The sequence below is a fragment of the Rhamphochromis longiceps genome, linkage group LG3, assembly GCF_057381845.1.
Source record: "Rhamphochromis longiceps isolate RC_006_pf linkage group LG3, R_longiceps_female_GT1.1, whole genome shotgun sequence".
Classification (NCBI taxonomy): domain Eukaryota; kingdom Metazoa; phylum Chordata; class Actinopteri; order Cichliformes; family Cichlidae; genus Rhamphochromis; species Rhamphochromis longiceps.
In genome coordinates, this window is record NC_140559.1 from 60,525,769 (window position 1) to 60,539,714 (window position 13,946).

At 41.3% G+C, this 13,946-nt stretch overlaps 1 protein-coding gene across 1 annotated transcript in view; it reads left to right on the forward strand.

Moving 5' to 3' along the window:
* Positions 1-4,805: 4,805 nt before the first annotated feature.
* LOC146675562 (protein NLRC3-like) overlaps positions 4,806-13,946 on the forward strand; it is a 61,185-nt gene continuing 52,044 nt past the window's right edge. The window contains exons 1-4 of the mRNA XM_085400503.1: positions 4,806-5,051; positions 5,136-5,234; positions 5,393-5,491; positions 8,818-8,919. Of these exons, the coding sequence (XP_085256629.1) occupies positions 4,963-5,051; positions 5,136-5,234; positions 5,393-5,491; positions 8,818-8,919 (389 nt within the window). The 5' untranslated portion in view covers positions 4,806-4,962. The remainder of the gene's footprint in view (positions 5,052-5,135; positions 5,235-5,392; positions 5,492-8,817; positions 8,920-13,946) is intronic.

A 13,946-nucleotide genomic window follows, 5' to 3' on the forward strand; every position in this document is an offset into this window, starting at 1 on the left:
AGTCCCTGTCAGGACTCTTGCTGCAGCATTTTGGATTAGCTGAAGGCTTTTAAGGAAGTTTTTAGGACTTCCTGATAATAATGAATTACAGTCGTCCAGCCTGGAAGTAATAAATGCATGAACTAGTTTTTCAGCGTCACTCTGAGACAGGATATTTCTAACTTTAGAGATGTTGTGTAAATGGAAGAAAGCAGTCTTACATATTTGTTTAATATGTGCGTTGAAGGACATATCCTGGTCAAAAATGACTCCAAGGTTCCTCACAGCGTTACTGGAGGACAAGGTAATGCCATCCAGAGTAAGAATCTGCTTAGATACCATATTTCTAAGATTTTCAGGGCCGAGTACAATAACCTCAGTTTGATCTGAATTAAGAAGCAGAAAGTTAGCGGCCATCCAGGTCTTTATGTCTTTAAGACATTCCTGCAGTTTAACTCATTGGTGTGTGTCATCTGGCTTCATGGACAGATAGAGCTGGGTGTCATCTGCATAGCAGTGAAAATTTATGCTATGTCTTCTAATAAATTAGAAATAATTAATTAAAATGGGAAATAATTAATTAAATAAATACTTTTTTGACACAATTAATTAATTAATTAATTAATTCATGTTTTAATTAATTATTGCCACATTTAAATAATTATTTAGTGGTGTATTTAATTAATTAATTTTGGCACTGTTGACTCCTTCAGGTCTCACCATAAATTTATTTTATCTGTCAACCTCACCCATCAAACCCATGGGGCGGGGTTAACGCTGATCGAGTCAGAACCATTGGTTTGGCCTTGTGGCCATTGTCTTTAGAAGGCGTTACTGCACACCAACAACTGCCATGTGGAAACTAACAGAACTGAACTTTGAAAAACCCTGTTTGTGTCTCACCAAATACCGTTTTAATATTTTTTTAGCCTAAAATGTAGCGGATTAATCTTCAGATGTCTGGTCGGGTTGTCAAGATACAGCTTCTTTGCAAAAGTGCTTCGATGACTTTGGAGATGTCTGCCCAGCCCAGTCTCACGGCAAAGCGTGGGACAGACCCGCTCGCCTCGCAAGCAATCGAGCTGTTATTACCGACAAAGTGCAGCCCCCGGTACACAGCTGTAACAACCCCCGCTGTACACTGACTTCATTTACTGAGGTTATATTTATCGAGTTTTTATTTCCTGATGTTCGTATGTGTCATACGTGTTCCAGTCGCCAATTCTGAATTATAACTAACATTAAAAACACATTTAAGGAGGAGAGAGAGCAAAAAATTTCGATTAACATCTGATGTTTGGGTTGTAGACCTTTAGTTATTACAAATATGGTCGCAGCAGATACTGATAAACATGTATTATGAGGATGGATGATCAAGTTTCTCACTCTCTCCTTTAAATCTCAGTTTTTTTCTTCTTCACAGTTTATCTGTTAATTTATTAATGAATAACACTGAAAGGGTTTCTGTTATATTTCCCCTTGAACATCAGCTTATTAGGGCGGCATTAGGAAATAGCCCCCCTTAAAACACCACAGCACTTTACAGGAAGGGCCAGAGTCGTCTCTATTTTTTGAGGTGACTGAGGTCCTTCAGCATCTGCCAGAAAATGCTGAGGATTTTCTATGAGTCTGTTGTGGCCAGTGCGATCCTCTATGCTGTTGCATGCTGGGGGAGCAGGCTGAGGGTCGCAGATGCCAACAGACTTAATAAACTGATCCGTAAGGCCAGCAATGTTGTGGGGATGGAGCTGGACTCCCTCAAGGTGGTGTCGGAGAGGCGGATGCTGTCCAAGATAAAGACAATGTTGGATAACACCTCCCACCCACTCCATGACATGTTGGTCAGTCACAGGAGCTCGTTCAGTGAGAGACTGAGATTACCGAAAAGCACCACTGAAAGACACAGGAAATCATTCCTGCCTGTGGCCATCTCCCTGTACAACGCATCCACTTAACACACTGTTTGCTGCTACAGCTACACATGTTTCTTTTCCAAATATTTATTTATAAGTGACTTATGTATGTATGTATGTATGTATATATATGTATATATTGTACTATTCTTAGTTAGCGTATTGTCTGTCTTGTCTTAATGTTGGTTTAAAATGGAGCACTGTAACAAAAAATAATTTCCCCCAGGGATCAATAAAGTATTCTGATTCTGATTCTGATTCAAAGAATGAATAAATGAATGATGATAATAATAAAATGATTGAAAAGCAGAGCTCAGAGTGGTAGAATGGTCAAACATGGATCCACGGGTGGTTCAACTGCATTTGGTGACGTGACTAAAGCAAATCTTTCAAATAATCCCACCATCAACGGGATGTTGTCTCCTTTACTACGGTTACTTTACTTGGTCACCGTGTGAGTTTCTTTGAAATGAACCAAATTCTTTTATTTGTTGGTTGTTGCATATTTAACCTCTACAGTCAGGAAAGGAGGAGATGAGGCCTCAACAATGTTGGGTTGTAGCTGTGGTTCAGGTTAGAGTGAGTGTCCATGGAATAAATGTAAGTCAGTGAACTGGAAACATGACTGTGTTCAAACTTTGTTTTCCTTTTTATAATGAGTCTAATCAAAGGTGGACAGAAGTATCTCCACTGTGATTCTGTGTCACCATCAGAGCTTCTGCACAGTGTTTCTGGGGCAGATAACATTGCAGCATTATGGAGACATTATGGAGACAAAAAGAAAAGCGTCTGGACTTCTTTAAGTTTAACTTAAAGAAGTCCAGACGCTTTTCTTGGACTGTTGGTTTCAGTGTTGAGTCTCATTCACACACTCCCTCAGACTCTTCACACACACTGATTTGCTGACATAAACACACTCCTGTGTGCTTTCTTGGCTTCACACACACACTGAGGACCATCTACAGACTGTGAGCTCCGTCTTCTTTGTGTTTGGAGCCGAACTCTGACAAAGTTAGGAACAAAACTTTCTCCAGTGTGTGAACTTTCCTCCTAGACTTGTCACGATCCTGGGTCTTATGACCCAGTGTTTTGAGTTTTAGTTCATTTTGATGTTTATAGTATGTTTAAGCTCATTAGGTCTCCTATGTTCATTTGCTTATTAGTTCCCCCTTGTGTTTACAACCCATGTTAAGTCTCCCCTGCTCTTCATGTGTTTCATGTCTGTGTCTTACGTTGTCAAGTTCTGGTTGTCATGTCTTCGTCTCATTATGTTTCCTATTTTATTTTGAAGAGATCTTGTGTTTTTTATATTATGGTTTATGTTTTGAGTCCTTTGTACCGTTTCTTGTTTCCCTAGGTCTGTTATGGTTATCATAGGTTTAGTTCTTTGGCTTTGTCATATGGCTTCCCTGTGTTCCATGTTATGTCCACTGTGACGTTTTTGTACCATGTTTCAGGTTCCTATGTTCTGTCTCCCCAGTTGCTGTTAAGTTTGCATGTTTAGAATTCAGTCTGCATGTTTCCTGTTTTATTTTGAAAAGGGTCTTGTGTTCTGTGTTCATGTGGTTAGTTTTACTCTTGCCTGTGCATCATTATGTTTATCCTAGTCAGCTGTTTCCTCATGTGTCTCCACTTCCCCTGATCACCTCATGTGTGTGTATTTAAGTCCTCTGTTTTCTAAATGTCATTGTCGGGTCGTCTGTTATCCCCACCATAGTCATAGTCTGATGAGAGATTTTTTAATTTTGTGAATTATGCTTAGTTGTAGCTTCATTAAAGAAGAAGAGTTTGTGAATTGGAGCCAACACAGGAAGAGAGATTGAAGCCATATGTGTGTAAAAGGAATGTGGTGACATCCGGTTTTAAACAGACAGACTGGCGCTCCCCCTCTCTCTCTTCCCTTTTATGGAAAATGTCTGCATTTCTATACATACTACTTCTTTTGTCAACAGGCAAGCTTAACGGTCTCTTTCTCCTTTTATGGAAATGATTTTGTATTCTGAACATGCCACTCCTACTTCTTTGAAGGATAAATAAAGAAAGATCTGAAAGCCCTGGGCGGTTTTTCCTCTGTCACGTCTGTCCTGCACACGTTGCTGTGGGATGGATCGGGGGATGAGGAACAATCGTCCATGTGTGCACATGTAAACGATATCTTGAGTCTGAGTTTCATTATCTTCTAAATAATTTTCTCTTCACATAGTCCTTCATAGTATTTGTTTCTTAGTGTTTTTTTACTTGGCTTAGGGTTCCTTGGTTAACCCCTGTAATCATCTAAATAAAGGATCGCTTTCTGTTTAAACTTGCAACACCTCGTCCACATCTGCTTTTGGGTCCTGTTTCAAAAAACAACCCGGCGCACCCCGCCGTGACAAGACTCAGCCTGAGCAGTCAGACCACATATTTCTAAAGCAGCACATGAAGGTGTGGCTCACACACACACAGGTGAAGGAAACAGCTGCAGTATTAAAAACTGCTTCACTGTCTACAAATATATGAACAAATATATGAACTTCTTTCAGGCTGTAAAAACCTTATTTATCCTCCATTACAGTCCTGCATTCAGAGCATTACTTCTGTTATATTAGTACATGTATTTTATTCTGATGAACACATGAAACTCTGAGCTGGATTGAATCCATTGAATCAGAGTCCAGGACTCAGACTAAACACACTGAATGTGTCCTGAGCTCGGCCGCTGTTCCACAGTAACTGCTGTCAGAGTCACTGTTACTGAGTTAGCTTAGCTAGCAGAGCAGCTAGCAGTTAGAGTATGAACTCTGTAAGCAGTCAGCTCGGTCCTGGACATGGTTACTGACATAAAGCTGCTCTCTGCAGCCATGTTTGACCTGCTGCTTTGTAGGACTACAGTAATGGAGGATTTGGAGGCTGAACTCGGCTATGTGACACTTTTTGTAGTGAACTGATGAAAGCTGCGTCTCAGATGGATGTTAGTCCAACACATCAGACACGACCTCTGCAGCTCTCAGTTGATGTGCACATGAATGATTTGTGTTTCCTCTGCAGGTGAAGGTAGAAAGTGTGTGTGAGCTGATGTGAATTGAGCAGCATGGATCAGTGTGAGGACAGAGAGGAGGGAGTCCCTCCCTCTAAAAGCACTCTGTGTGGGGAACATGAGAGCCAGACCAAAGCTCAGAGGTGAGATGACCATCTCTAACTGTCCATGACTCTTCTCCATGTCACAGCTCAGCACTCACATCACTGCTCCATCATTATTCACAGGGACCAACCTGGACCTCCACCCAGAAGTGTGTCCTCTAAGAGCAAACGGGTGAAGCATTTCTTTCGTAATTTAGGGCAAAAGAAGTCATCTGACAAAAAGTAAGTTCATGTCAGTATTAAAATGTTTGAAATTTTAATCAGCTTTTTACTATTTAACGATTTAAATAATAAACTATTTACATACTTTATTTATACTTTTTATGTAATGAATTGGACACATTGGATGTGACACATGTTTCATGTTCACTTATTTTTAGCGTCAATCAGAAACCATCCAGCTCTGTGTCCTTAAAGAGTGACCGGTCCAATCGTCGAGGCATTGGTTTTAAATCCCAGCCTGTGTCTGCTGCAGAGAGGTGAGCTGTTAGTAACATGAACTCTCTGATTTAAATGATTTTGATGTTTCCTGGTTTCTAAAATGCATCTCTGTAGCAGAGCAGTGTCTCCAAGGACACACAGGCTCAGCTGTAACTGTCAGTTTATCTGGTTTTAAGACACATTTGGACTCAATTGGCTGTTTTTAACTATGTATTTTAATCAGAGGTGTAAATTTAGACCTCACACATCTGGATCCTAAAACATGTGAACATGAACATGAAAAAAAAAAAACATGAAACATGTGATCCAGCTGTGTTTGGTCACATGGATCTGCTCTGTGTAGCCAGATGGGCTACTCGCCTTCCGTTTTTTTTTCTTCTCTCATTCTCTCTCTCGCTCGCTCTACCACCCTCGTTCTCTTTCCGCTGCACTCGCTCCTTGTATCAGGTGATTGGGTTAATTGGGAACCCACCTGCACATTGATTGCAGGGTGGCGCTAGCCCGTATAAAGCTAAGCCGATGTTTTGTTGGATGAATCCCTCCTGAGCTTCTGGTGCGAAACAGCAGTAAATGCTGGCGTACTGCGAGGGACTGATCAGCAAGAGCCGATTATATGACAGCTACAGGTATGCTCTCGCTTAACCTCAGATTCCCTCCGAATACTGGAATTGGTGTTAATATCCTTTTCCGGCCTGTTGTAGCGCAGCAGTCTGTTTAATTCTGCCATTGCGCAGAGAGGTGTTCGTGGTATCTCCACCAATGAGAATATAGTGCCTCCGGTCCTGGGGTAAGTCGTTAGAACTACTTTTATTAGCATTCATAGCTATAAGAGTTTAAGGTTACATTTATCTGTTTCAGGGTTTCACTGCTGTACTCACCTCTCCATGGCAAATTGCCAACCTAAATTGGAAGAGTGAACTGCCTTCTCAGCTGCTGTTGTGAACTCCTCCTTGGTGGAGTCTGCTGTCTTGTCTTGTTTTGTCTTATCTTGTTTTTATTAAGTAGGCTTACCTTTTTTTTGGGTTCGCCTGGTGTTCTATTTTACCCTGGACTGTTGCTCGTACCCACGCTTCTGTGATCGGGCTGAAGTGATTCTCTGCCCGAGTGTCGTGCTGGGACTCTAAATCGCCTGGGTGGCTGGTCTCAGCCGGTGGGGAGCCAGACCGGCCTACGCCTGAGAATAATTATTACCAGCACGAGTGGTAGTTTGACCCGTGGGGAATAAGCCTTTCCTGTGTGTGTGTGTGTGTGTGTGTGATTTCTGTTATTAAAGCGTGTTTTAGTCTTTTTATGATTTGTAGCGAGCCTGACGCTCGGTGTCCTTTTATTCTTTTAACATACTTCTCTGTGTTTTATTTCAGTGAAGGAGGATGAGCCAGTGGCCCTGGGACCTCAGGTGGTGGGTCGTTTTCACACTTTCTTTTGTACAGCACTGGGTGGTCTGCAGTGATTCTTTTGGTGTGATTTTCTTTTGGTTCCACGGCTACTGGTAAGTCCAAGTTCCACGATTGTTTATTTTTACTGTAGGACACTGTCAATAATGACGCTACATCTTGACTTTTAATATTTTATTTATAAAATATTATTTATAATATTTTATTCATTTCTATAAATAAAACTGTTTAAATATTGGAAGCCAACCTGCCTCAGTGTGCATCCTTGTATCTGTGCGGTCTTCTTTTATTCCTTTTATTTATTTTTCTTAAATATATTTCCTGGGGGTGTAATTCCCCTAGGTGGCGTTGTCAAGTTTATTTTGTTCATAACCCCGCCGACCACTTGGTCACACTATGATAGAAACAGCTGCTAGCAGTGGGTAGTTTGACTTTGATACGCTGCTCTATAAAGCAAACAAAGGTTTGTGCAGCTCCTCTTCAGAAAAGTGTTCAGAGAGCAGCTGCTGTATTATTTTGTGGTGGGTTTTTTTTTTTTTTTTTTTTTTTTTTTTTTTTTGTGTCCCGTTTGGATCTATAGCCATCAGAATTGTTGTCTTGAGGCCAAGAAAGATGCCAAGCGGATTTATTTTACCAAGTGGATCATCATGGCCTTGCCATATTGGTCAATTTGGTTGACCTTTATTATAATTATGAATTTATTTTATTTTCAGTTGCAAACGGGACAGACATAACTGTGGGATAGGACAGGGGGAAAGAATGAAAGAGAGAGGGGGAGAGAAAGAAAGAAAACCAAAGGGGAGAAGAGAGAAAAAAAAAACAACAAAAAAAACTCCTGGGTCACCTGTATGGAGAAAAAAAAACAGAGGAGACAGCAAACAGCAAAGAGCAACATAATAATAGAAAGAAAAAAGCACCATCACAATAAACTAGCTAGTCATAGATATCAATAGTTACTAAATAATAAACGATATTGTGCAGCACGCAAGATAGACAGCGCACAGTGTGCTTTGAGGCAGCAGCCAAGAAAGCTGTAGTCCGCGTCTGTGAATACCCATGTGTGCATACCTGTGTGGATCAGCATGCTTGCATTCCAAAGGTTTCTCCATGTAATGATCTGCTAGGGAGTGTGGGGAGCCACAGCCCTGTCCTTTATGGTATCAAGCAGGTATGGAGGAGATCAAAACTCCAGACATCCAGAGGCCCCCAGAACACAAGAGACCAAGGAAGACCCACAGAGGGGCAGCTGCGCCACTGTCCCAGTAAGAGCTGAGGAGAGTCCCAGATGAGGGCTCATTCAGCAGCCGCGGAGCAGAAGCCAGGGGGAGTTGCAGTGACGCGCCCGTGAGCTCCGCCGGCAGCCAGCTGTGCCTGAGTGACCGAGCCCCAGGCCGAGAGGCCGGGGGCACCCCACCTCCGAAATGGCCCGAGCGAGCCCCAATAAGCGGCCGCCAAGGAGTGAGCCGGTGTGTACCCGGACGCCCACCCCCAGATACAAAGAACCACCAACGCACCGACACCTGAGGGAGTCCGCCACCGGCAGCCGCTGTATTAGACAAAGGCTCGTCGTGTGAGCCCAGATGTGTGTGTAACAGCTGGATGAAGGAGAACCATCACAGTCGCGTCTCCATCCCGCCTTTATTAATGAACTTCCTGTTGCTTGCAGATGACAGGAACACAAAGTGTTTGTGCCACGTGATGCTGCAGGATTTGTTAACATGTCCATGATGGTAACATCTCCTCGTCTAACTGCAAACACATGAGCGCTCCTAATGGCAGCTATCACAGGCAGACTGTGTCTCACTGTTGCATTCAGGGACATTTGTTTTCCTGCAAAAAGCTGAACTCTAATTTAAGAGGACTGTTACTGACAGGAAACAGCTGCATTATCTGCAGTCTGTGTGACCACAGCTGCTTCAATCACTTTATCAGAGAATTGATCATTGAATAAAACATGTTTGTGTCTGCAGAGGTCAGAGGTCACAGTCTGCAGGATCCAGCTGTCCGTCTGTGAGGAGTGACTGGTCCAAACATCACCCTCCAGACTTCAGTGCTGAACCTGGACCAACGAGGTCAGAGAACTGTGATGACTCCTTTACATGTTTGTGTTTTCCTGGATAAATATGACCAAAGATTCATTAAAAAGATAAAAATCTTAGACTTTGTCCTGTAGCGCTGTGTGGCAGGCAGGATTGGACCCAAACACAACAGGATGAAGTCAAAGAGGCAGCTTTATTTCAGCTGTGAACATGCAAACAGCAGAAATAGGGAAACATAACTGTAGGTTTGCAGAATCAGAAATCAGAATCAGAAAGGGTTTTATTGCCAAATGTTGAGCAGGTTTACAACATTAGGAAATTGCTGCGGTGCTTCAGTGCAAACATACTGTCATAAATTGTGCTTAAATAGACATGAAAAAATAAAAGTAAGAATAAGAATTAAAAGTGCTACATAGAAAGATATATGCATGATATATACATGAGAATAAGAATTAAAAGTGCTACGTAGAAAGATATATACATGAGTGCTCAGTATCAGTGATCAGTGCCAAACATGGAATGATGCAGTGAACACAGCGTAGGGTCATGTGTTAGGGGTGGGAACGGTCGTACGTTTACTGTTCATGTGTCCAACAGCAGAGGGGAAGAAACTGTTCTTACGGCGAGAGGTTCTGGTGCGAATGGACCGGAGCCTCCTGCCTGAGGGGAGCAGGTCAAACAGACTGTGTCCAGGGTGAGAAGGGTCAGCTGAGATCCGAGCTGCACGCCCCAGTGTCCTGGAGGTGAATGAAGCCTCAGCTCGACGCTCCACTTTGTCCCTCTTTTCCTTCTCCAAACAGCCACATCAGGAGTCTCTGATGGAGTTTTAAAATATTTAATTACAAATGTCCAAAGATGGGTTCAGGATACCTGAATCCACAATTATTAAAGCTAAAATAGTTCACAGGATTTGGACTTTGTTAGGTGACGAGAGAACATCAAAGTGTTTTTTATCTTTAAACAGTATTTTTATCACTTCAGTTGCTCTCACAGCCCTGTTTGTTATTTTACCAGAGCTCTTATGTTTCACTCAGTGCTCCCACCAAACACCTTGGAGGACACATTAGTGTGATTTAGATTTCATTGGTGTAAACACCAGTCACACAAGCTAACCCATGGAGGCAGCAGCAGGCTTTGTGTTTGGTAAAGTCTGTTGGCTTAAACTAAGAGAGTTTAGTTTGTTAGCACAAAGAGCTGTCAGCTAAAGCCCCGAATGCACTTTGAATACAGACGAACTGAGAAAAACACTTTAAATACAGCAAACAGTCAAACTGACAACATCTTGTTCTGCTGATCATCCGCAGCAGTACGTTTAGCATTCATGCTAGCAGCAGGCTATGACTGTCCACAAGGCTTAATATACGTGTGTGTTTGATATAATGCCAACAAGTACAAATAGGTGTTCTTACAGGTCTTAATCACAGAGGTCTGATAAGTCTGGTGACTTTCACACTCAGCAATTTTGCTGCCTTTTATTTTATATTGGCCTTTTTAAAGCCCTTCAAAGTCTCCCACATTCATACAGAGCTTTTAACACCAAACTCCTTTACAGTCCTTCTCCTCTCACACACGATCACACGACTGATTTGTCTGCAGCAGCTGTGTTACTGCTAGTATTTTATTATGTGTGTAATCTCCTCATATTGTTCCTGTGGTTTAGTTTGACTTCCTTCTGCAAACTCAGCTGCTCTGTTGCTGATACACATCTCCATGAATATGATTGATCAGATGCTGCCAACACCATGTGTTTCATGTGAACGTTCAGCTGAAACCCTGGGTTGACTTATCGAGTTAATAACAAGCTTCACGTGACTGTGAATGCTAAAGTGAATCCAGATAAAGGAAAGAGACCCTGCTAATGTTGGACTCACTTCTTAGTGTAGATCCCAGGAGAAAGTTCAACATAGCCATTCTTTGAGCTAGCTCGACCAAACCTGAGACCAAAGTGCAGGATAATGATTATCATCTGTCTCTGTCAAGGACATTTAAAATCCACAAATAACAAAAATAATTATATTTGATCATTAAAAATGTGTTTTCACTTAAAGCATGAGCACACTGGTGGATTACAGAAACATGAAAACTCGTTAACAGTAAAGTTAATTTAGGCGTAAACAAAGTGTCAAACATACTGAAGTAGAAGGACTGATGTTTGTGTTAAAATACCCTCTTAAAGCTGAAATACTGATTCAACTTCTTTACTCAAGTAAAGGTAAAAGAGTACAGGCTCTGAAATGTACTCACGGTATTAAAGTAAAAACTCCATCTTTGAAGGAAATTTCTGCCAGTTTTTGTGCAAAGTTACCTGAATTTCTACCTCCAACATTAATATGAGAAAATTATCTGAACTCTTATTCTAATGAATTTAATCAGCTTGAACATTTTGTAGCACAAAAGTAGAAAAAACTCAAAGGGAATAAAAAATAGCTCAATTTGCTGTTGCCTGCATTGTAGATGGGCGGCTTTGCCTCAACACCTAAACAGGAAAATGAGTTTAGTCAAGTATTAAAGTGGGATTGAAGAGGTCAGGAAACCAGAGATCAGGTGTTGTGGTGCAGCATGGTCACAAGAATCATTTAGAAATGGGTCGAAATATTTTCTCTTCTAGATTTTTTGCACAGTCTGATGTGCTGCTGCTCTGAGGTTTACTGCTCTCTGTGTGCTTAGAAAACTGTGAGGTACAAGTAGATTTGACACAAGTTATAATGGCTGATTTCCATATAACGGTGGAATACAGGGACTTAATCGTTAAGTAAGAAGAAAGTTTGAAGCCTAATCTTGAAAGTACAGATAGTGTCTGTCTCCTGAATCCAAACTGGAAGCTGGTTCCACAGAAGAGGGGCCTGAAAACTGAAGGTTCTCCCTCCCATTCTACTTTTAAATACTCTAGGAACAACAAGTAGGCCTGCAGTGTAAGAGCGAAGTGCTCTAATAGGGTGATATGGTACTACAAGGTCATTAAGATAAGATGGGGCCTGATTATTTAAGACTTTTTAAGACTTCTACTTTTAAATACTCTAGGAACAACAAGTAGGCCTGCAGTGTGAGAGCGAAGTGCTCTAATAGGGTGATATGGTACTACAAGGTCATTAAGATAAGATGGGGCCTGATTATTTAAGACCTTGTATGTGAGGAGCAGGATTTTGAATTCTGGATTTAACAGGAAGCCAATCAAGGGAAGCCAAAACAGGAGAAATCTGCTCTCTCTTTCTAGTCCCTGTCAGCACTCTTGCTGCAGCATTTTTGGATCAGCTGAAGGCTTTTCAGGGAGTTTTTAGGACTTCCTGATAATAATGAATTACAGTCGTCCAGCCTGGAAGTAATAAATGCATGAACTAGTTTTTCAGCGTCACTCTGAGACAGGATATTTCTAACTTTAGAGATGTTGCCCAAATGGAAGAACACAGTCTTACATATTTGTTTAATATGTGCGTTGAAGGACATGTCCTGGTCAAAAATGACTCCAAGGTTCCTCACAGTGTAACTGGAGGACAAGGTAATGCCATCCAGGGTAAGAATCTGGTTAGATGAAACCGCTCTGACCAAAGTGTTTAATGACATATGTCTGAATACAGACAGTGGAAAAATGTCAGTCTTAGTTTTACTGGATCTCAGTGCAGCATTTGATACAGTTGACCACAACATATTACTCAAACGACTGGAGAACTGGACAGGTCTTTCAGGAACTGTACTAAACTGGTTCAAAACATACTTAGAAAACAGGAAATACTTTGTATCAATAGGTAACGTCACATCTGAGCAGACAAGTATCACATGTGGAGTTCCCCAAGGTTCCATCTTGGGACCCCTTCTGTTTAACATTTACATGCTCCCACTGGCACAGATTATAAACAACAACAAAATAAACTATCACAGCTATGCAGATGACACACAAATATATATCACAATGTCACCAGGAGACCAAGGCCCTGTACAGGCTCTTGGTAAATGCATTGAGGAAATCAATGACTGGTTGTGCCACCATTTTCTCCAGCTAAACAAAAACAAAACTGAGGTAATAGTCTTTGGCGCCAAAGAAAAACGATTACAGGTCACCAGAGAACTTCAATCTATACATCTAAAAACCACAAACCAGGCGAGAAATTTGGGTGTAGTGATGGATGCAGACCTAAACTTAGAAAAACACATTAAGACAATAACAAAGTCAGCTTACTATCACCTCAAGAATATTTCAAGGATAAAAGATCTGATGTCTCAACAGGACCTGGAAAAACTAGTCCATGCATTCATCTTTAGTAGGCTTGATTACTGTAACAGCATCTTTACAGGTCTACCGAAAAAATCAGTCAGACAACTACAGCTCATTCAGAACTCTGCTGCTCGAGTCCTCACTAAGACCAAAAAAGTGGACCACATCAGTCCAGCTCTGAGGTCTTTACACTGGCTGCCTGTCCGTCAGAGGATAGACTTTAAAGTTCTGATGCTGGTCTATAAAGCTCTGAATGGTTTAGGACCAAAATACATCAATGACCTCCTGACCCAGTATGAACCTTCCAGATCCCTCAGGTCATCTGGATCCGGTCTTTTATCAGTTCCCAGAGTCAGAACCAGACACGGAGAAGCTGCATTCAGCTTTTATGCTCCTTATATCTGGAACAAACTCCCAGAAAGCCTCAGATCAGCTGAAACACTCAGTTTATTTAAACCCAGGTTGAAGACTCACCTGTTCTCAGCTGCATTTGAATAAAGCACCAAATCCACACTTTTAAGCTTAAATTTCAAAACTTACATTTAACTACTGATTTTATCTACTGTTCTGATTTTATCTGTTTTGATTTTATATACTGTTTTGTTTGTTTGTTTGTTTGTTAATTAGTTAGTTAGTTTATTTGCTTGTTTTAATCAATTTTAAATCATGCTTTTTATTTGTTTTTGTTTCTAATGTCTCTGTAAAGCACTTTGAATCACCTTGTTGTTGAATTGTGCTATACAAATAAACTTGCCTTGCCTTGCCTTGCCTAGATACCATATTTCTAAGATTCTCAGGGCCGAGTACAATAACCTCAGTTTGATCTGAATTAAGAAGCAGAAAGTTAGCT